The sequence below is a fragment of the Cottoperca gobio genome, chromosome 3, assembly GCF_900634415.1.
Source record: "Cottoperca gobio chromosome 3, fCotGob3.1, whole genome shotgun sequence".
Taxonomy (NCBI): Eukaryota; Metazoa; Chordata; class Actinopteri; order Perciformes; family Bovichtidae; genus Cottoperca; species Cottoperca gobio.
The window spans coordinates 28,873,898-28,898,824 of NC_041357.1; the positions used below are offsets into that span (position 1 = coordinate 28,873,898).

The window sequence follows — 24,927 nt, forward strand, 5'->3', positions numbered from 1 at the left end:
TCACATCTTTTGTATCGCTAAGTGTTTTGATTACCTAGATGGTTCATAAAAAAGGAAACTAGATCTATTTATCTAAACATGAAAAAGTTATTTAATGTATTAAAATCGGGACGTATCATTTAACTGTAGATGAAATAATCTGCTTTTTCAATAAAGTGGTTTTGTAGCTAATTGCAAAAACAAAAGTCTGTTTTCTTCTTTTTATTTGCTGTTTGTTGTTTTTTTGTCGTGTTCAGAAAAACAAAAGTAATATTTTTTTATACTGTTCTAATGTTGCTTCACACAAATCCTCTTTTATTTTGAAAGTCTTTGGCACTAAATACATTAGATAATAAAACTCCACAGTTTGCAGAAACCGAACTATAAATAGAAGGATAACAATGTCTCTTAGTTTTACTAAACGTGCAGATCTTTGCATTTATTAGGATGTAATTTCAGACAGATTTGTATAAATGACTAATTATGATACTGACTGAATGTAATTAGACATTGAACATGTAATTAGGAGTCATGTGCTGCAGAAAGCAGATGTGTGTAGACACGTGCTGTGTGTGTTCAGTGATCCACACACACGTGTAATAAGCATTACAACTTCATTAAGACTTTGCATATTGAAGCTGAGCCAAAGTAATCGCAGCATGATGTCAAAGTTTAGTGACACAACCTCTCGTGTTGCTGTTTTACAAATTGTAGTTGACTCCAGCGCAGCGCAGTTTATTTATGTAGCCGTTAGTGTTTCAACACGCACATCATGGAGCAACAAACAACTCTTAATATCTGCGGCCTCAGACCTCCTATGGGAACAACACAAACTCCCACAAAGCATCATTAGCTACATGTGCTAAACACTGCTGTGTAATTACAGCCGTGCACGCAACCTCGCAGCCCCGTCATGTGGTGGACTCGCCCTCCTGGGACGCCGCCCGGCACGCTAATGGTCAGATAAGCCTGGAAAAACACGACCATCAGAAAGTCTGAGAGACAAACATCGCAGAGCGAGTGGGTTCCTCTGGGACTGAGCCTTCTACTCATTAGTTATTTCTGGAAATACCACACAGGCGATAAACTGAGATGTGTTTTGTTAAGCTTTGTTCACGAGGTCCCGTCCACCATGAGATGTATGAAGTCAGAAGACACATATTGTCTTTCATTACACATTAAATCATTGGTGCTGATGAAACATCTGGTTTTGAGATCCAGAAATGGTCAAAACAAGAGAATATATTTGTAGAAACCTTCAGATAATTTAATTCACAGAAGGTAAAGTTTAGTTTGAGAAACATTTAAGGTAATTATGTTCCTCAGAATGTCATCACATCGTGTTCAGGCCGTATGTTTTAGCCGTACTATAAATACTTGAGACTTCTCCATTAGATACCTTTGGTTGTTATGTAACTAAGCAAGTTATCTTCCTCCCTGAGGGGGCCGAACCTTTCTTAGGATGAATCTTTCCTTTGCATGTTGACTCAATGCAGGTTCTCTTAAAAGTGTCCTAGAGGCCATTTTGGAAATGATTGGTTAATACTTTTAACTTAACGCTTTAACGCCCACGCAGTCTGTCCTGTGACAGTTTGCACACCTGCTGCCCTGCCGCCCTGTACATAGCATCACTTTATACTTAGCTATGCTTACGTGTTAGCTTGTATTTACACTTCCAGCAGATACTGCGAGACATTAGCTTCCACTTTGCACTTGAGTTTCACTCTCTTATCTCTGTGTTTCTCTCCACTTACTCGCACAAAGCATCATTAAGCTGCATTAAATCTGAGCTCGGGGCCGGTGTTGTCCACAGTCAGTGAAATGCTGCTGTATAATAACTTCCATGCATTCGGCCTTGTAGCGTGACATGCGGAGGAATCTCCCTCCTGGGATTCAAAGGTTTACACACGTTTACATAAAGCACTGTTTATATAAAACATATTGATAATAGCGGCTTTAGAAGGTGTTAATGATGGAACCTGGCACAGGGATCATCTCTGTGGAGATCCTGCAGGTGAGTGAGTGGGTGGGTTTCAGTAGAAGTACTTTTTTACTTAATGACTGCTGCTGCCTGGCACAACCCCCAAGAGGGTAAGAAATCAAGTCATCCTCTCTGCTTGAGAGGCTCACAGATCATAAGTTACACCTTTCAAAAAGACAGGAAAGGTGCAAAATGAGTGAGACCGTCACATGTTTCTGCACCTGCACCGAAGATAAAACCTGAAAAAGAAAAATGTTCAAAACATGCTCTCACGTCCTTTAAATCACAGCTGCACAACAGCTGTAATTCAAAGCCACTGATGCACTGATAGTTGGAGATGTAGCTACATTTTGTGTGGGTGTACATAAAAGCTGTGAGCTCTCCTGTTAGCTGCACAGTGGTGTTCAGTGTGAGGAGCTCTCTGGTGTTGGTTGTCAGCTCCATGAGTTGGGGCACAAAGCGGCCTTTATCCGTGTGAGGGTTCCACCCTGTGACTCAGGGAGCAGTGTGTGTGTGTGTGTGTGTGTGTGTGTGTGTGTGTGTGCAGAAGTAGCGGAGCCCCAGGGGATCGGCTGTGAGGTGAGCTCTGTTACACCGCACAAAAGAACACCTTCCCTCTGGAGCACACGGGTCCCTCCGCTGCCAGGAAATGAGTGAAAATATGCTCGCCACAGGATTACCTCATACACTCTCAATCTTTGGTTACTGACACTTTGTCCCCTTCCTGTTACAGAAAAGTCTGCCTCCTGTTTGCTACCCATGTACAGCAGAATTATGCATTTTCAAATAAAGGTTTGCACTCTATCACAGAAACATGTGCAGGTTATGAGACAGTGGGCGTCTGGACACAGACATGCAAAAGACCCCATCGCCTCTCCTGACAACAAGACATGTGTTGATACTGTTTTGTGTCTCTTTGTGGTTATTTTGTGTCTCTTTGTGGTTATTTTGTGTCTCTTTGTAGTTATTTTGTGTCTCTTTGTGGTTATTTTATGTCTCTTTGTAGTTATTTTGTGTCTCTTTGTGGTTATTTTGTGTCTCTTTATGGTTATTTTGTGTCTCTTTGTGGTTATTTTGTGTCTCTTTGTAGTTATTTTGTGTCTCTGTGGTTATTTTGTGTCTCTTTGTGGTTATTTTGTGTCTCTTTGTAGTTATTTTGTGTCTCTTTGTAGTTATTTTTTGTCTCTTTGTGGTTATTTTATGTCTCTGTGGTTATTTTGTGTCTCTTTGTGGTTATTTTGTGTCTCTTTGTGGTTATTTTATGTCTCTGTGGTTATTTTATGTCTCTTTGTAGTTATTTTATGTCTCTGTGGTTATTTTATGTCTCTTTGTGGTTATTTTGTGTCTCTTTGTGGTTATTTTATGTCTCTTTGTGGTTATTTTTTGTCTCTTTGTGGTTATTTTATGTCTCTTTGTGGTTATTTTGTGTCTCTTTGTGGTTATTTTGTGGTTATTTTTTGTCTCTTTGTGGTTATTTTGTGTCTCTTTGTGGTTATTTTGTGGTTATTTTGTGTCTCTTTGTGGTTATTTTGTGTCTCTTTGTAATTATTTTATGTCTCTTTGTAGTTATTTTGTGTCTCTTTGTGTACTTCTTCTACCTTCAAAAGAACCAACAGTTGTTCCTGCTTGTCAACAAATATGTAATACTGGTACAAAATACTGTGAACATTATGATTTACTGTATCACCAGCAGAACAACAGAGTGTGGAATCAGTGTGGGAGTTTTTCCCTCTCACATTGTGATGCTGAATAACAGCCAGATGTTGGTCAGGATCTTTCCTGTGGCTCCAGGAGAGGCTGTAAAGACAGAAATAAACTTACACTGGGTGCAAAGTATTCAAAGGTCTGCACAGATAACAGATAACTGACCTACAGGAGGACAAACAGGTCCAGCTGTCAGAGATGAACCGCTGAGAGAAACCTCTAAATGTGAGAAAATTATTCAGAAATGCAGCAAATATGTTCACGTCTCATTTTATAACTCGCTTAAGAATATTTCAGTTCCTCCTTCACCATATGGTCACATAGATGTGTAACAACATGGGAACGATGATGCAAGATGTTGTTGTACTTCTAAGGGAAAGCATTTAAAGATGGATCCAGCTCATTCAAGGAGGGGGGGGGGGACATGGAGCCTGAGCAACAAGGGGTCAGCTGGTCAGCCCCCTGCAGCCTCATGGGACTGCTGCTGGCGTCAGATGCTGCAGCATGACGAGCTCTGCCCACGTACTTAAATAATCTTTATATAACTCAAGCGGTCGTGGGAACAGCGACGCTTCACTCGGCGACTGCTTCTCTGCACAGCCTGCAGGGTTTCTGTCAATGGCAGCCTCAGACTACAGACTGGGAACTTTAGAGAGGGATCATCCTCTCGGTTTATTGGGAAATGTGGTGTGTCATGTATTTGCAGGGATAATGTTTTAGCCCAAGAGAATACGTTCCCTGAAGGTTTTCCTGGGAGGGGGGGCGGATGGTCATGCACATTAAAAGCATTCCAGTGAAGTTCAACTGGCCGCGGACCTGCAGGCCGCTGCTCTTCTCCTCTGAGGCCCGACTTCTCCCAGCTTGTTTACATGCAGAAAGGATGCTGTCCCCTTCAAACTGCTTCCAGCACGGCGGCTCATGATGAATACAAATGATAGGAAAAAATGCGTGGAGAACACGGCGCTACGAAGATGTCTCTGCAGCGAGCTCGTGGTTATAGTTAGTTTGTCCGGTGAAGAATCCCAAACTCTGCCAATCGTCTGACACAACGGCATGAACTTGGGGACTGCACAGTGGAAGAAAGTGGCAGGGGGTGTGAGGGGGGGGGGGGGGGGGTGACGTCACCATGGCAACCATTGCACTAGGGCAGGTTGGGACCCCAATCTAGCAGAGGAAGGGAGGGGGGGGGGGGGGATTGCTCTTCAACAAGCCGGAGAGAAGAAGAAGAAAAAAAAATGACTGACAGGGCCAACCAATAAAGCATGAAGTGGAATGTGAGGGTATGCAGCGCCATTGTTCAACAAACATCTCAGGAACGCACACGGGAACCTTCTCCACGCAGCCGTTTGATTCTGCGTCGGCCGCCTCGCCGCCGTCCTCGATGTCGACTTGCTGCTTGTCTACTTGCACCTGGATTACATATATTGGAGAGTCGTAGTAGCTGAGCAGTGAGTCGATATCAGTAGCTGTAAGTGTTTAACCATGACTCAGCTGAGAGACGTGCGTACAGTGGGATCTTTGATTAAGTGACGTTATATTCAATACGTGACAATAACAGTTCACAGCAGCTGATACACTGTGACGACAACACGCCTAGTGAGCGCAATGACTGCAGGAAGTTTGTATAAAACGATTACTTCCTGTGAATATTGCATCAGAAAAGAGTTTTCCTCTTATTCTGAGGGATTCTCCTTCTGTGTTATGTTTCTTTAATAGTTCTTTATATCAATCAAACTTAATATTCTTCCTTTCTGACAAATTCAGAGTTTTCTTCTCCTTCATGCTCGGCCATTGTTCTGTTGGCTCTTTTTAACTTTTGTACTTTTCTAATGCGGGACGAGGCTGTTCAGCAGAGATAAAACAATAAAGTTTTCTCTTTAGTAAGAATCCAAACTTATTATCATTAACATTTTGTTCACAGAAGATGAATCCTGAGATGCAGACCACGTGTAGGTTTGATCTTTTTATAAAGAGCTGTGACTGTGTCCACAGAAGAATCATTTGCTGCATCCTAAACAATTATAATGTGTCAGGTTTTCTATTCTCAGCGATGCTTCACGTTCTGCTGTTTCCAGTTTCAGAGGCAGAGATTTAAAAAAAAGGAAACTTAAATATGAAGTAAAGTATTGTTGCCTGGCAACAGCGTTGAAAACCCAGCAGTGTCTGGGGGTCTAGGGTTTATCTTTTTGTACTTTCTGTTTGTCCTCACACACACTCTGTAATCGTGGTGAGCAGTGGAGAAACACACTTCATGGCATGATGTGCAGTGGGAGATGTTGTCGTGTCATTGTTACACGTGAGTTGATGATTAGAGGAGAGATTCACCCTGCAGATGTTGTGCAGGGTTTTATCTGCCACTACTACATTTGATGCAAGAGCTAAGGTAGATAACCTGAAGCTGTAAAGATTCAAAACCATGATGGGTTTGGGTTATTGTGTCCATGCTGGCGCTGCAGAATTAATTAAGGAGGTGCAGAACCAACGGTCAAACAGAGGCAGCTAGATAACATCTCCACATAAAGACATGCTCATGCTCAAGAACATTAGATGTAACGATGTTTAAGTGTAGCGGCAGAGAGGTCTCGCTTTCAGTCCCAGAATGCTGTTTATTCCAGCTGTTTGTATTTCTCTCTAAATGGATGCAGGCGTCTGGGGATTTGCGGAGAGGAACAGTGCAGATGGACTGACCTTTGACCCTTTGTTCCACTGAATAAATGATAGATTACTGGGTGCTTCATTTGCTCCCAGTAAAATAATCTGGCACTCTGATGCCATCTAGTGCCCCGTTGCTTACACAAGAGAGAACATGCATCCTGCACATTATTGTTTGCACACAGGAGCACGACGATCAGCTGCCGTGTTTGCTGACACTGAAACAGACGTTGTGTAAAGGAATTTATTCCAGAAACTACATTTCTCATGACAGTGGAGCACAGTTCACTCTGGCCTTCCTCAAACTCGAATAGAAAAACAGCTTTCTCCCCCTCACGGTGGTGAACGGACAAACGTAGAAAGAGACTGTGGACAGTCACGATATTCATAACGAGAGGGAAAACATACAGAGTGCTTCAGCTCGACGGCGTGGGAGTGACCAGCTGCCTCTGAGTCTCCTGTCCATGCAGCTCACGAGCTGATTAGATGGATAATGACGTGGAGTAAAGTGGCAGTTGTTTGTGTGTGTGTGTGTGTGGGGGGGGGGGGGGGGGGGAATGGACTCAGGCAAAGCTTTTCTTGAGGAAGTTGATGAGTCCGTTGGTGGAGGAGTCGTGGGAGTGGACCTCTGTGGTGTCCTTCAGCTCGGCCTCGATGTTCTTGCAGAGCTGTTTGCCCAGTTCGACTCTAATAACGCGGAGAGAAGAGATGTGAGGAAGGCTGAATCGGACCAAAATACAAGATGATGCCGATGACTATAATTCATTTTAACCTGATAGTCTGTTTATAGCGCTGTATATGTTATTGAATTAATATTCAGAATGCCTTCTAACAAGAATCATAACACATTATAAAGCATTTTATAATCACTTATAAGGTAAAGTATTATAATACTCACTCACTGAATTTCTTTATATTGTTTTACTTTACTTAACGCAAACAATAAGTACTTAGAGTCATTTATAATCCCATTATAATGCATTATAACAGGGATTATAATGCATTATAATCCCATTATAATGGGATTATAATGCATTATAATGGGATTATAATGGGATTATAATCCCATTATAATGCATTATAATCACTGGTATAATGGGATTATAATGTAATCCCATTATACCAGTGATTATAATGCATTATAATGGGATTATAATAGGATTATAATCCCATTCTAATGCATTCTAATGCATTATAATCACTGGTATAATGGTATTATAATGCATTATAATCCCATTATAATGGGATTATAAATAATATAAAAAATAAATATAAATCTAAAAAGATTATAATGTATTGCAACTATATATTATAAAACATCACATAATGATCCCTACAAAATAAAAGTGATTACAAAATGCTTTATAATGTGTTGTGATTATTTTAAGTACTATAAACTGTAATAATACAGTGAAGTATGTTTATAATGCATTATATAAATGTTCTCCGACTCTCACACAATCACTTCCTCTGAAACCTTCAGATTACACATGTTCTCACAGAATCACATCTGTATCCGTTTGTTGCAGCTCTTCTTAGAAGTTCTGAGTCTTAAACTGGTTGAAATATTGTATTAATATTAAATAAAGTGTATGTAGTGACGGGAGGGCCGCTGCTTGTTAAGCTGTGATGTGTATAGTATATATATATATATATATATATAGATATATATATATAGATATATATATATATATATATATTATGTATGTAGTTAAAAAACTGTCTCACCCCCACTGGTCAAAACTGTTGATCTCCCACATTACACCCTGGATGAAGATCTTGTGCTCGTACATCGCTGTAAAACAGAATAATCATTTTCAAAATAAAATGTGTTATACAGTTGTTTTTTTCCAGAGGTAATACAAAGGAGCTCTACATAATATAATATAACATAACATAACATAACATAATATAACATAATATAATATCATATAATATCATATATATTATATGATATTATATGATATTATATGATATTATATAACATATCTTAACATCATTTAATCTAATAAAATATATTATACAGAGGGGATACAGTTGTTTTTTTCCAGAGGTAATACAAAGGAGCTCTACATAATATAACATAACATAATATAATATAATATAACATAACATAACATAATATAACATAACATATATAATATAACATAACATAACATAATATAATATAATATAACATAACATAATATAATATAATATAACATAACATAACATAATATAATATACATAACATAACATAATATAATATAACATAACATAACATAACATAATATAATATAACATAACATAACATAACATAACATAATATAATATAATATAACATAACATAATATAATATAATATAACATAACATAACATAACATAACATAATATAATATAACATAACATAACATAACATAACATAACATAATATAATATAACATAATATAATATAACATAACATAACATAACATAACATAATATAATATAACATAATATAATATAATATAACATAATATAATATAATATAATATAACATAACATAATATAATATAATATAATATAACATAACATAACATAATATAATATAACATAACATAACATAACATAATATAATATAATATAATATAACATAACATAACATAACATAACATAATATAATATAATATAACATAACATAACATAATATAATATTATATCATATAATATCATTTATATTATATGATATTATATAACATATCTTAACATAATTTAATTAAATAAAATATATTATACAGAGGGGATACAGTTGTTTTTTTCCAGAGGTAACACAAAGGATCTGTTTATAATATAATATATTATTATATTATATTATATGACACAACATAACATAATAAAATACAATTTAATAAAATATATTATACTTTTCTAACTGTCGACATACTTTGTATCATTAGTAATAAATAATAATAAATACGGATGTTATTGTGTAAATGAAACGTTGTAACTCATGTGTATATGCAGCATCATTTGTAGACATGAACATGCTTTTATTGTGAAAATAACCACTAACTATAACACTAGAGTGCTATTCCACCGCTTCATTTCAACATCAGTGTCTGTAAGTCACGAGAAGCGTTGTTTGCTCTCACCTATCAGCGCTCCGAGCGTGTACGGGCTCAGCTTCTTGAAGATGATTGAGTTGGTCGGCCTGTTTCCTTGGAATACCTGCGTTAAACAAAGTCATGTCGTTTAATAATATCAGATTAGATATGATTGAAGAAGTTAACTGAACATAAGAAAGCTTTTACTCACACACACACACACACACACACACACACACACACACACACACACACACACACACACACACACACACACACACACACACACTCTCCCTACGTTACTTTATCTTTTTTCTTGTCTTTACTTTGTGTTTGCTTTTTGATTCGTTTGGTTGTTTGTAGATTATATAAAGTTTGTATTTGCAGAGGAGGACGAAGTACTCAGATCTTTAACTTAAGTAAAAGTACAAAAGTAAAAGTACTCACGGGCCGTTTCAGAATAATGTTATATTATTGTATATATTTATTGCTATATATATATACGGCTGGGTAGCTTGTGAATAAATAAATAAATAAATAAATAATAATAATAATACAGATCACCTTGTGCATGCCATAATCTCAAGGTTTTTAATCGCTATGTATATTCATGGTCACTGGAGGGCACTATACCTTCTATACTTGTTTTCTAGTCCTGGTTCATTTTGCACGAGTAACATGAGATGAATGTAACTTCTCAAATCCTTCCATGTTTTTGTGATTGTCACGAGAGCTCATCAGTCTTTCTTCTTCTTCACTACACTTACTTTGTGTGGCAGGATTTTGTCCAGAGCTTCTCCACTCAGACCGCCGGCCTCCAGCTCCTTCCTGGCCTCCTCCGTGGTCTTCCCCTTCATCAGAGCTTCTGTCTGCGCCAGGAAGTTAGCTAGCAGGATCTACAGCCCCATCACACACACACACACACACACACACACACACACACACACACACACACACACACACACACACACACACACACACACACACACCTTCAGATACAGTGCAGTACAGTGTCTGTTATACAGTAGATGTCTTGCAAGCCATAGTCTCTGTGTTGCACTCTGTGTTGACACATTGCCTCTCAGAGCTGCAGCGGATCAGCTGCTATAATATGTAGTTCTGGTGGCAAAAACACGCGTTCTTCACGTCTCATATAACATATTGAATTACACGGGTCAGCCACGGGGATAGAGCTCTGTGGAAGTCCGACCTTTCAGGATGATCTCTCAGAAGTATGTATTGCTGAGGTTCTCCAGGTAATGAATACACACACTAACTGCATACCACTGCAGCGTTTGGGTTTAAACTTTCTTAGAGGTCACAAGAGTTGTGTAGTCTGTGAGATGATTTAGGGAACTGGGAATAAATAAACTGTAATATATAATGTTTGCAGCATCTACGGATCAACCAGTACACAAACGTCCCTTCATTGGGTACACTCTATTGAAGAAGGTGAGGTACTTCTTCCTCCAGCACTACTGCTCTCCACACATTCAACACTCAATTCTTCCCACTCAGTGATACCTTGTGGTGCAGGTTCTCTCTGATGGGATGCTGTGACTGAGCTGGGATCAGGAAGTCAGAAGGCACCATGCGTGTTCCTGAGTGGGACACAGTTGGACTGCATTAGTGGCACCTTTACAAACACAAGGAACTCACAGACTCTAATCAACGAGTAATACTACCAGTGAAGATCGGCATGAATGGATTATTGAACAGGGTCTACCAGGAATAGGCGGAGGGGCCCAAATTGTCCGGGCCCCCCAGCCTTCACCTCCAAAATGTCATTCAAGGAAACACATACCAACCAGAAAGAGACTCAAAATGACAACAAAGAAACATAAAACCACAACGAAGAGACAAGAGCTGCACTATTTTGAAAAGCGAGTTCGCAAACGTAGCAGAAAATGCGTTTTTCAGCCTCTCAAATATGAAGATTTGCTGCTTTTCTCTGTTTTACATCAGATTAAAGTGATATCTTTGGGTTTTGGACTGACAAAATAAGAGATTTAAAGACGTAATCTTGGACTTTGAGAAAATAGGACATTTTTAACACTTTTATGACATTTTATAGATCAAACAACTAATCGATAATGAAAATAAATAATTAGTTGAAGCCCTAAAAGAGAAACAAAACCATACAGCTGCATAACGACTGCAGAGAGACACAACACAACACAAAGAGGCTAAACAACGACAAAGTCTGTGTCTCCTACGTAGGAGCTGGTGGGGCCCACCGCCTCACACATCCGCCCATGAAGACGGGATGAGGACGACAGAATTTGGTTGGTAAAATCTAGATCCTCTGACCTTGATGGATGAGCTGGTAGAATGCATGCTGTCCATTGGTTCCCGGCTCTCCCCACACTATTGGCCCGGTGTGGTAGTTCACACGTGCTCCATCGTTAGTGATGTACTTTCCATTGGACTCCATGTCACCCTAGAAAACAAATACTTATGTCACATGCATTAGATGATCTCTGACGGTTGTGGAAGCGAGATCAGTTCCCCGCGTGCCTTCGATGCAATACAGAAATTGACACTCTCATTGTTCTTGGTCATGCATTAAGCTGCAAAGGTATTGATGCAACGTGATAATTGAATCACAGATGGACTCAGTGTCTCTCATCCTGAGCCTATGTTCAGGTTCAGGTCTCATGCTGCAGGGATTTTCTTGATTATTCCAATTGTACATTTTCCTTGTGACCTCTGGTGTTGCATGTATGAATCTAAAATAATACTTGATCTTCATGCGGTGTTGTGGGTGCAGACCTGTTGGAAGTAGGCAGTGAAGCGGTGCATGTACTGGTCGTAGGGCAGCATGGCGTGGGTCTCAGCGTGGAAGAAGTTGATGTACCAGATGCCCAGCAGAGCCAGCAGGACGGGAGCGTTCTTTTCCAGAGGAGCGGTGCGGAAGTGGTTGTCCTGCAGTAGAGGGAGGGATGCTAATTTACATACATGCATCTTTCTCTATCTCCAGGGAGGCTCATAAGAGAGGTGTTAGAGAAGTACGTACCATCCAATGAGCTCCTGAAAGAAGCTTTTCATAGTTGTCGTAGCCTGATGAGGAGATGTAGCAGAAAAGTTAACTGACTGAATAAACTATGAATTAAACTGATTGTTTGGAATGATTCTTGTCTTTCTCCAACACTATCAGCAAGATACAGTCCTGTCATGTACAGACATACGTGTCTCCCTCAGGATGATGAATTGTAAAAACTACTTAACTACTACATGCAAAACTAACAACATTTCCATCAGCCTCATGTTTTAGTGCCAATTAGCAAATGTTAGCATGCTAACAACGCTACTGAGATGGTGAACATGGTAAACATTACACCTGCTGAACATCAACAGCATGTTGCATGTACAGCCTCACAGAGCCGCTCGACGAGCACGCATACGATTTAGACGACTAATTGATTATTTGATTAAATTGAGTTTCTCCACAAAGAATGATGCAAAACAAGCACTTTAAATCTCATGTTTACCAGAGATGTACTCATCGGTCATTAAGCATGAAAAAGCATAAACAACGACTAAATGAACTAAAGAAATCTTAAAAGAGCAAAATAACCCCAGAAATGTGCTTTTTTCATAATGCAAAGAGCCAAAGTCACAAATTCAAACCCAGTGGCTTTAAATTGAGTTTTGCATTGCAGCAAAACAACATCTTGTGTTTTCATCGTACATACCAATGTGCAGGGCAATGGCCATTCCAATTGCAGACCACAAGGAGTAACGACCACCAACCCACTAAAAGAAGAAAATAAACAAAATACTGAAGATATAAACACGCCTTATTCAAAACTCCTTTACAAAAGATCTGCACACAACAGAAGGTGTTGGTAAGAGTAATAATGTAGTTAGCTATAAGCTACACACCTTGTGTTGTACTCCCTCGTTAACACGAGGAGCTAAGTTCATGCAGCACTTCGTTATTTGGCCTTTGATCTTTTGCAAGTCTTGACCTGTTGGTCCAGTTTTACTGAATACAAAACACTTTAAAACACGGTCAGCTATTTATTCTGTGGCATAAAGAGCATATTATAGCTGTAACTAAATGCAGCTGCCTGACCTTTGATTGAACGCAGCCTTTACAGTAACCTCTGCAGAGAAGGTCGCTACCAATAATAACTGAGTCTGAAGAGACAGGCTTCTGATTACCCAGCAGCTGCTGGCCACAGCGTCCGTCCCACCTACTTCACAGGTCAAAAGCCTTATAGTCTTATTTATAGCCGCTGCATTCGGCCCCTATCGCAGCCTGGGGATGAAGAGAGGACCCGCTGTACACAGCCTGCGATAAGACAACAAGAGCACTCACATCCCAGAACTCAAACATGTTCTCCGTGTCGATGCCGAAGTCCTTCACTTTGGGCTGAGGGGGAGACGGAGAAAAGCAGGACAGTTAGGATCAAAGAGACGAGGTTTGACCTGCAGAATCGTGTTTTGGGACTTACTCCGTTTGTGGAAAGGGCCACAAAGTGCTTTGCAACAGCAGCTTTCTGTTGAAACACGGAGAGGATATGATTAAAGGACATCAAGCAGCATAGAAAAAGCTGCTACTGTCTGAAGCCGCTGCATACTCACGTCTTTGGCATGTTCAAGGAACCAGGCCTTGGCCGACTCAGCGTTGGTTATGGTCTCTTGGGTGGTGAATGTCTGGAATTAGATCGAAAGAATACATAGATAATCAAGTATTAATATGTAATGCAACTAAACGTATGGTGTAGATCTCCCTGCACGTTGAGAGTTTGAGCACATCAACAGACAGCAGAGCAATAAAGAATCTGTGTCTGTGATTGTCCATGCTTCAAGATTTAGTAATGACTAACGTGTCGTGCAGCACAACCAGATTCATCTGGCTGATTCTTAACATAAATATGAGTTGGAAGGCTTTCTTTCTTCAGATGTGAGATGTTAATCTGGTGCAGTTGTGTAAAGCAGCCACCTTGGATGCGATGATGAAGAGCGTCGTCTCAGCGTTCAGCTGTGCCAGGGTTTTGGTGATGTGCGTTCCATCAATATTTGACACAAACCACACACGGGGTCCTCCCTTTGAGTAAGGCTTCAGGGCCTCCGTCACCATCAGGGGGCCCTGCAAGTCAATTCAAACCCAGATAAGATAAGCCTGCGGCTGTAGGGGCGGCTCACATTAGGGAATGTGCACTCACAAGGTCAGATCCTCCGATGCCGACATTGACAACATCTGTGATGGCCTTTCCTGTGAAGCCCTTCCACTCGCCGCTGCGAACTCTCTGCAACAGACAAACACAGTCATCGTAAACGCTTTAGGACCCCCGCGTCAAACGGGCAGAAAGTAAACTCGTACATTCTTCGTTTTGTGATTTTCAATTTCACTCACATGACAGAAGCCCTTCATCTTCTCAAGAACTCTGTTGACGTCCGGCATCACATCCTTACCGTCGACCATGATGGGCGTGTTGGAGCGGTTCCTCAGAGCCACGTGGAGCACAGCGCGGCCCTACACACACACACACACACACACACACACACACACACACACACACACACACACAAATGAAAGATGAGTTTGACTGATTGCATTATTATTATTATTTAGAAATCTGTGCTGTAATCAACACGAGCACCTCTGTGAAGTTGATCTTCTCTCCGGTGAACATCTTCTCTCTGGCAGCTTCGATACCTCTCGACTTCGCCTGAAACAGACAATAAACCAAAAGAAGGATGAAATAATAATCAGAATAGTTCTAATAATAACATCTTGCAGTGACTGTGATATTGTGTTTCGGGGGGAATCTGTCACATGTTTATAACGGCTACAACATGAACTACTTTACCATCTAAAAAGAGTTATATATATATATATATATATATATATATATATATATATATATATATATATATATATATAATGAGACGGAAATGATTTTACCAGATCAAGCAACATCTTCATGACTTCATCAGTGACGAGATTCTTGGAGTAATCCAGAAGAATGTCTCCATCCTCAGTCTTCATGCTCAGGCTGTCCAAAAACAGACAGACGTCAGCAAAACAAGATCGTGACCTTTCCTGACGTAATACAAATATCCAAACACACATTTAGATGTGTGGTCGCGTGGCGGGTTGACATCTAGTTGTGAGTATTATGTAATGACGCTGCACAACAGGAATGCATCAGAGCAGCGTCACTTGACTGCCAACAGATTCACCTAAACACTAAATATCTACATCTGTGCAGTGATGTGCATACTGCTTTTTTAAATGATAACAATGCTTTTAATTGGGTGCATACCTGAGCCTGTTGAATCTCTCCTTGTCAGCCTCAAACATGTGCCTCATGTTGAGGTTCAGGGCGTGGGCTGTGTACCAGTCCTGCAGCTTTTGGAAGGTGGGGTCCTGTGTGAGTCCCATGATGTCCAGAGAGGCTTCCTGCGATCCGCTGTGCTCAACTAGCCTGGCTGAGTGGTGCCGAGCGGGTCGGGGGGGAAAGCTTTTTGAAGGGCAGATCCAGCCTTGCCCCTCCTACTCGAGACACACTATATTCAGGGCTCGTGCGTGTCACACCTCCACGCTGTCCTGCAGCGTCACAGTCACAGTGGCACACTCCTGCAGTGCAGACAGTTCATTCTACTCGTGCACTCATTGTGAATCCTTCTGAGATGCACACTTTAGCAGGTTTATATTAGAAATAGTCATTGCACGACACATGATTTGACTTTGTTATTATTGTGTCATGTATACATAATATTTCCAGCCCAAACAGGCCTAAAAGACAACATTATTTATGAAGAAGAGACCAGAGTAGCAACACACATAATACTGAACAAATAAACCACCCTGATGTTTTTCAAGCTTTAGAAACAAAGGTAGCTCATTTATAAGCATTAAAATGTAATAACGGATCAATTCTGTCGTCGTCAGTGCACCAAAAACATTTCTAAATATTTTTAATATAGATATTCTTAACTCATAATAATAAGAAAATAAGTGTTTGAAAGTTGCTGAATGTTGTACAGTATATATAACTGCATGTATATGTACAAAAGTCAACATTTAGCAACAATAATTACTTATTGAAAACACATTAACTCTTAAAATATGTTTTTTAATTATATGTTGTCAGTTGTATGATTATAAGTTGTTTATTTATACATTTAAATATTTATAATTGAAGGAACAGAAGCCTGACATCCTTCCTCCTTTTCCATCCTAACATTATGTATTTTAATATTCATGAGCTCTTTGTGTGTGTTTGATGAACTTGTACTGCACTATGTATTGTGTGTTATGTATATTGTATCAACATGGAGCTGTGTTCTCTGTTTTTACTTAAACACAATAAAAACAGTGTTTTATATATTATGTACAATAACAACAAATCCACAATCTAGTGTTCAGTTCTGGTTTAATATTCAAAACGTTCACACATTTGTATTTATTTAATTTACATAAAGAGTCTGAGTCTGTTTGTAATTTAGGTTCAAGTTTCATCCAATTATATAGAAGGTTTAACAGCTTATTTATACAATAACACGTTTTGTTTCCCATTAATTGTCTGTTATAGTGATCTGGTCAAACACACAAAGGGAAGAACTATATGCATCAGATACAAACGTTATAAATGCTTTTAAACCATACAAATGAACCCCAAGACATTAAATAAATAACTGTATTCAGCAGCGATGTGTGGACTTCAACGCCCCCAAGTGACCGTTTCTAAAAGTAGGGAGTGCTGGGTGTAATGTTCTTCATCCAACATTAGAGGGCGAGAAAAGATTAGTATATTCTTTTTAGGAATAGTCCACAGAATAGAAGAAGGCAAAGACAGAGTGGTAAATAAAGAGATTTCACCAAAGATGACTATCACAAAGAGATGGTCTGAAAGGAATCATTTAATATATATATACACATATATATATATATATATATATATATATATATATATATATATATATATATATATATATTATATATATTTATATATTATATATATATATTTTACACAATGTCAGCAGATGATGTATATCAGAATTATTTACAATGAGTGGAAGAGTAGAATTAAATTACAACTCCACTTCACCAGCATGATGAAAAGTAGCACATTATAATGACTCAATAAATGACTCATAATAACAATATGTTGTGACCCACTTTCCATTTTAGAGTAGCTTTTGTTCCTGGGGGTAAATCTGTGATAATTCCTCACACTGTTAAGATTTCTGTGTGTTGCAGGAGTTATAATTATTTAATTACATGAATGACATTTTAATTTCAAAATAAAGGTGAAGAGGAAGGCGTTTCCAAACGAAACGCACTGAAAGAAATCACAAGGATTGGTTCATGTTGACTCTATGACACCAAAACAACATGTAAGCACTTGTTTTTCTTTTGCTTGTTATTTTGTATCACTGAGTAAAAGGGTCCAGTAGACTAAAAAGATGTACAGAGAAATTATTACGTTTTTATTTTTATTTTTTTTTACTATTGTTACAAACTTCTTCTCCACCAAAGTACACCAAAAATTCAAAAAATAAATATACTTTTTGAAATACTTGGTTCCACTTTTAATTGATTAAGCATGTTGCCCTACTATATTTATCCTAATACAATTTTGTTTTAGTCTTAAATAAAGTCAAAGAGACACCCAGAAATCATGTCCTTTATTTTATGCAGTGGTGAAAAGTATTCAGATCTTAATAGATAAAACCACACTTAAATAAATAAAGTAAAAGCATTCATTAAACCATTAATTACAGTAGCCTATTGAGTAAATGTACTTAGTTGCCACTGATTGTATGCAACCCTGTTGGATTGGTTATTAAATGAAACAAGATAGAAATGACTGAATAAATAAAATGAGCAAACATGTTATTCAAAAACAGGTTTAATTTGGTATGTAACGGTTTTATTGTGAAGGGTTCACCGGAAGTGTTTGTTTTATTGCCGTGGTCTTAACGGCGCTCACACAGACAGGGGATTCGCTGTCAAGAGGGTGGATGCCTAGAGATGGTGAGCGATGTGGTGATTACCTTAACGCGTACTAACATTGTTCTTGTGTTTTACTGAAGCTGTTTGGGTTCCTCTTTGGTTACGGCGGTGCTGACTGCTGTTGGCCCGTATCGGAGTACCACTGGGCCGTTAATATTTGCTGGTACTTTCCACCAGCGCTTACAATCGTGTCGCAGAGAGCTAGCTGGGGGAGCTAACGTTAGCTCGCTTAGCTAGGTAGCTAGCGATGAAACGCCGATGAGCCCATTATCGGACGTACCTAACTCTTGACATGAACGTTTTAATTTTTTCTTCATACTTTAAATCTCCATTAGCAGTCGGACACGTGTTTTAAAAGAGGGCTGCAAATGCATGTGACATTTTTTGTGCATATATACACTCATAATTTGGTATACAAACCCAATTCGGAGTCTGCTGATGAAGCGCATCCGCCTAGGCTAGCGAAGGAGGAGCGACTGGCGGTATCGGTTATTTCTGTTTTCACTGCCCCGGGTTTGTGTCTGTGGGCGATGCTCCAGGCTCCATCCACGTCTATTGACCGCGGATAGCGATGGCAATGCAGGTAATACACAGGAGTTAACGAGCTTTAGCGTTAGCAGCGGTTTCACTGCATGTCCGATGAAGGGATTTGGGCGTTCTTGGTTGTAAGTTATTCGCTGCAGTCGGTAATCGTCCAGTGAACAAAAAAACCCCCTGTATGCTAACGTCGGACAAACGGGCGTGATTTGCAGCGCGTGTGCAACTTGTGTCTGTGGTTGACGTTAGACTGACAATATTAATAGGATTCGGGGTATGGTGCACTAGCTTGCTAGCTAACAAGCGAGTGTCTGGTTCTGTGTGGCCGCAGGGCGAGTGTCAAAGTCGGGATTGCAGCGGACCCAGGGTACCCGGGTGTTACCGGGTGTACCCGGGTGTGGCGTCTTCGTGTCACTCGCTTTTCCAGCATTTTGCTGTGTTGATGCACCGATGCCTCGGAAGACTTTCCAGCGACTCTGCATCTAGGGCGTTAAAAGGCCGTATTAATAGCTGCGACATAGTGTTCCCATGACTTGGGCCATGTCATCCCGGAGAGTTTCGATGAAACCGGCTAACTGCGCTTGCGGGGATTCTGTTACACCTTCCTGCTAAATAGTGATCGGGTCTTAAAATAATCCCTCAACAAGTAAAAAACTAAACTAGTTTTCTGCCTCCATTGAATTTGCAATATTTGGTAACGAACAGTGTTTAATACCAGTTACTGCTGCAGCGGTGTTGTAATCTCATCTCGATGCATTTCACAGAAATGGTGGTTGAATGTTTTGGATCATGCAACAGAATGTCTAGGAACTATTTATGTTATCCATTTCAATACAATGTAAATAATAAATCCATTTCAATACAATGTAAATAATAAATCCATTTCAATACAATGTAAATAATAAATCCATTTCAATACAATGCAAATAATCGTACTCTGAAAATGCAAGAGCAGCAACTCTGGCTATATATATATATATATATATATATATATATATATATATATATATATATATATATATATATATATATATATATATATATATATATATATATATATATATATATATATATATAGGAATATATAGGAATAGCATTAATATGTAACGTTGCCCAACTTAAGTAAGCAAGGGTTCTGTGTTTTGACATCATGTGGAAAGTGTTTCCTGTTTTGGTCGTTGGGAGTGTATAAATTAAAGTACAAGTAACCATTTAGTTGCTTGTAGGATTTAATCATCAAGAACAAAAAGGTTATTCCTGGTCAGCCGGTGATTGAGGTTTTCTGTATTGGATGTCTACATGAACAATTATCATTAAATTAAAAGGTTTATCGTTAGCAGCCAACTGGTGGAATCTGAAAGTCAGCTTCCATCGTCATTACATCATCCGTATTTGTACTCGGTGATGCTTTTTATAAACCGAATTGGGAAATCAAATTTCACCAGTGGCCTTGTTGACTAATACTTTATTTTTTTTGTAATGTCATGCAAGTGGCATATTTGTTTTTACTGCCTTTTTATAAAGCAAAATGTTCAGCAGTGTTGAGAAATATGACAAAACTCTTTAGGACCTTTTTAAACTTTGATATAGATGTTTCCAGTTATAAGATGATGTGGATGTTTATTGAAGGCTCAATATAGTTTTGACTGCTATTAAAATCTTAATAAAGTGTAATGTCAGACTTGTTGTGTTTAGGCCATTTGCCTTCCTTTTGTTGAGTTCTGCAGGCTCGCACAGCTTTCATTGAAACACAACACTGAACCTACGTGTTGACATCTGCCACAGCTGTGTCACTATAGAAATACGTGCTTTGCTCGGCAGAATTCCTGTCTGTGTTTAAACTCCTTCTTTTCAATGGCGTATTGAACTGCGTGTGCCTGTGGTTACCACAGCGAGGGAACTAAGGCTGCAGTTGTTGTTCCTTTTCTTTTTTTGTTGGCAACATGTGATCTGACCAGGAGGGACACTTTTCCTTAGTCCAACATTGAATCCGGATGCATGTGTGAGGAAGTCGACATACAGTCACAAGATTACTGTTTGCGCTTGCCTCGGGTGGAGTACAGGCCCTGGCCTCTGCTTTACTGACACGGTCTTGTCTCCACAGACCTGAATGCCATTTCCTTCAACAAAGAAGCTTTCTAATGTTTCTGTTGCTGCACGGTTTTAAACTCTACAGATTAGTTTTACAGAGAAGTCTGCTGGGGCAAGGGGTGAGTTAACAGAGTGCGTGTTATTATTAGAACCTGGGGATTGTAACATTTTGTGTCTTGAGTTTGACTTTTTCCTCTCAGGTTGAAGCAGGCAGGTTAATTGAGTTTTCTTTTATTAAAGTGTGACTGGCCTCTTGCTACTTTTTATCTCTGAATGTTTGAGATTTCGACAAAGATATCTTCCTCAAGATGATATCAAAGGAACAGCAGTTGTTACAAGAGGAGAGCTGAGATACTTTCAGAATGTGGCTTACAATAGGCACCACCATACAGAAATATGTGTGGCTTGGTTATACTTACAATTGGCTATTTCAGGGATATCTCAACACAGGAAAACATGTCTGCATAGAACATGAGTTGTATATGATCGTAATATAAACACTTGCTTCTTTAATGTAATGTGTTGACGCTCTGAAGGGGAGTTATGTCATTGGTTCTTTGTTATTGAAATACTTTTTAAACTAACATTTTGGTTAAAATTCCTGATAAAGAAGATTTGGATGAAGAGACATATTGAACAAAAGCATCATTGTAGGATGTTTTTGTTGTACATCCAATTACACATCCTGACATTTGTAATATTCACTTGTCCACCTCTGGCCCGAGAGTTATGCTTCTGATGCAGATCCATCATCGTGTTAGATAATATCCACCTACGAGCCTCATGCATCACAGAGATGCAGGCTTGTTTGAGTTTGTATTGTGTGACCGGATTTTCATTTGGATGCACAAAACTAACAACACTATTTGCACAGATCAGGGGGACGGGGCTCGCAGCATGGGAAATCTCACCCTTGTCTCCTGGGAAACCAGTTTAGATTTAGTTTGTGGTCAGCTATTCACCCCTCAGTCAAATGTTCCCAGTGAGATGCACGAGTGCTTGTGCACTAGCGATGACCGAATAACACAAGAATCAAGGCTTTCATGTAATGTGATACTTATCTTTATTAATCCCTGCAGGAGATACTTTGCTTGTGCTTTTCCACGAGGAGGCTGGAAGTCGGGGTCGGCTACTAAAGCGTGAATCGTGGAGCTGATAGAGATTTGATGCGTTGCTCAACCAGGCTCCACCTTTTTAAAAAGTATGGTTCATTACTCCACCACCTTACTACATCCTGTTGTTGTCATACCTGTAAACATATTCGAAACATACTGGGACTTAAAATTACTTCATGTTTTTGCAAAGCTTTTCTGGCTTTTCCAGTTTTTCCAGTCTGACCAGCTCTGCGTTTATGACTTCTACGACACCTCCATATCCTGTCTCATTGTGCCTAAATTGGAAGAATAAATTCTTACTCTTGTCCCGGCTAAAAATACGGCTCCCTGTGGCCGGCGTGCACCACAACCTGCAACCTCAGTATATAGCGTTCTCAATATAGGCTGAGGGAAGCATTTTCATCCCCACAGGTTGCCACAGCCTTTCATGAATGGAACTGACGTCAGAGCCTTTCATCACAGCTCTCACTTGTTAAAACCCACCGGTTTTTGCACACTAAACACACTCTATTGTCGGCTGTTCTGCAGAGGATGTCTGAGCTAATTCTGATGGCGATCAGTCGAACACTGAAAGGCATGTATTGCTTTGTGCAGAGGCTCCGATTGGATCAAATCAGATGGGACTTCTTATTGGCATTCATTTAGAAGTCCATTATCATGCTAATCCCCCAGGTGACACATAAATAATTAGTACATTCATAATTGTATTTATTTCTCAGGATGTTGGAAGTTTGAACAAAGCATTTCTTGGTGAACGCATATGTTGGAAATGTGCGTTTGCATATGACACACAGACCTGTGGTGCCTTCAAGTCTGTCCTTTTGTTAGAGTTGCGAGTCTGCTATTTTTATTGGAGCCATAAGCTACTTACAATGTCCGTTATGACGGCACAGGTTAGCCTAATATTATCTCGCCTGTCCACCAACTGCATCAGCCTCTTGACTGATAGAAGTATTAGAGCCGCACGATATGAGAATAATACGCGATAACGTTGTTGATCATCTCAAACTATTTTAAACTCGTATTGAAATGTACTCGGTTATATGTATATTGCTAAAATTAAACAAATTGTTTAATTACAAAAATAAACAAAAGGCAATTGTTTCCAATATTTTATTACAATACAAAAGAATGTTACGTAAATCCTCAAAAACATCCAAGTGCAATATTGCTTTGCGATGACGATAATAAAACATAAAAGCGTATTTTGTGCAGCACTAATAAGTATTAGGTTTTGTTCAGCAGCAGGGAAAGTTTTACTTCTGCTTTACAAAGTGGAGAATCTGCCAAAAAAATACAATCTTGCAGAATTTCCTACGATTTCCCAGAAAAGTATCTGCACAGCACAGCTTCTTTCTTTTTTTATGATAACTGAGTAAAGTAATGTATTTTTAGGTCCAAACCTTTAGAACAAAAATGGGACCAAAGCAGGATTAGTTGTGGGAACAAAACCAAACATTACCCTCAAACCAGCGAAACCTGCAGCTGCCTACAAAATAATTCCAGGAGAAACATCATGTTGACGGCAGAAAGTCTATTCCTGTCGTTGATATTAAATCGTAAACCAAGGCCTTTTATTCTCGTCCTCTCTCAAAGTCATACAGCTGCATGTGCGAGAGTAGTTTTTTCTGCGTGCTGGTATGAGGAGACCAGGGCCACAATACTCTCCTTGTGTTCAGCGGGCAAGAGGAGCCTGGCTCAGCTCCTGTCACACAGTTGCTCACGGCACTTGTCCTGTCATCTGGGCTGACCTCCTCGACCTGTCTGCTGATTCTCAGACTTTACTTTAGCTTATCTGCTCTGTGGAATGTCTTCAGTAACAGTCTTGCTCTCCAAACTTTAGTTCTTTTATACATTATATTTGTACACAATGACGCTTTGCAACATACGGTCGGTTTTACCCTCACCTGCTTTTTTTGTGCCCATTTGAACCCACATGAAGAGGTTTTGGGGAAATGCATTCCTTTGCTTCATTGGCAACAGATGTAGGGGGAGGACATTTTTTTTCTTTGAGCTGAACCTTTTGGAGTGTCTAAAAACAGTGCGGTGTGTGGACCGTAGGGCAGCTGTTTTGCCCATGGAGGCTGAAATAGACTTCATGAGAGAGCTAATGTCGGGCCTGTGGCTGGAGCGTCAGAGGGCCCGTGTTCGCCTCACAGTGGCAGATGGATAAGGAGCTGTCAGCATGGGTAACAGCTGCCCCATCCACTGCTATTAAACTACCTAGCTGTGATGTGGCAGTCGCACAAACATGGCTGCAGATCCAAAAAGTAACTGCTAATGTGTGGCAGTATCCCGAAGGTTAAAGAAGTAGGCTTGTGACCGTCGGGTTTATTTAGTCAAATGTGTGTGCAGAAAGTGAAATAAAAATAAAATGCAAATGCTTCGCAACAACTGGTGCGAACGTGCCTCTGAGCAATGACACTTGTGTGCTCGAGTGGAGATGCTCAGTAGTAGAAGGGTGCAGATGTGCTTCCCATAATGAAAGCAAGGTAGATTGTTGCAGAAGTTTTGCACGTTCTTTGGTCGGTTATTGTCGTAGTTACTGTTTTCAGCTTCTCAAATAGAGACTTCCTGCTTCTCTCTGTTTTGCATCATATTCAAGTGAATATCTTTGACGAAACAAAACATTTTATAGACAAATTGATTTATCTAGAAAATGACAAAGTGTTATTTGCAGCCCTAGTTATTAGACTTACTTTAATGAAACGACAAAAAGCTTTTTGGAGCTATAATTCTGCTGCCACTTTCAAAATGCCGCCATTTGTTTTTTGATCGCTGCAGTCGTTCACCCCGAGGTTTGCACAGACAGGTAATATCACTCTTGGCACT

General features: G+C 39.4%; 2 protein-coding genes across 5 annotated transcripts in view; one reads left to right on the forward strand and one right to left on the reverse strand.

Annotated features, from left to right (window-relative positions):
* Positions 1 to 6,546: 6,546 nt before the first annotated feature.
* Positions 6,547 to 15,846, reverse strand: gpib (glucose-6-phosphate isomerase b). Its single transcript, XM_029426559.1, has 18 exons — positions 15,657 to 15,846; positions 15,296 to 15,386; positions 14,991 to 15,059; positions 14,744 to 14,863; positions 14,553 to 14,636; positions 14,330 to 14,476; positions 13,969 to 14,040; positions 13,839 to 13,883; positions 13,703 to 13,756; positions 13,074 to 13,134; positions 12,395 to 12,438; positions 12,151 to 12,303; positions 11,689 to 11,818; positions 10,903 to 10,979; positions 10,146 to 10,274; positions 9,427 to 9,502; positions 8,045 to 8,111; positions 6,547 to 7,003 (listed from the first exon to the last, which is right to left on the reverse strand). Exons 1-18 carry the CDS (start codon positions 15,773 to 15,775, stop codon positions 6,880 to 6,882), a joined length of 1,662 nt encoding a protein of 553 aa, XP_029282419.1. The 5' UTR covers positions 15,776 to 15,846; the 3' UTR covers positions 6,547 to 6,879.
* Positions 15,847 to 18,307: 2,461 nt separating this feature from the next.
* Positions 18,308 to 24,927, forward strand: part of garre1 (granule associated Rac and RHOG effector 1) — a 29,981-nt gene continuing 23,361 nt past the window's right edge. Inside the window, exon 1 of one of the 4 annotated variants that reach the window (XM_029457586.1) lies at positions 18,308 to 18,373. The gene's annotated coding sequence lies outside the window, so the exon portion shown is untranslated. Of the gene's footprint in view, positions 18,374 to 18,594; positions 18,936 to 20,975; positions 21,100 to 22,158; positions 22,182 to 24,927 lie in introns of those variants that run through there. The other 3 variants (XM_029457604.1, XM_029457595.1, XM_029457612.1) reach the window with 3 other exon arrangements.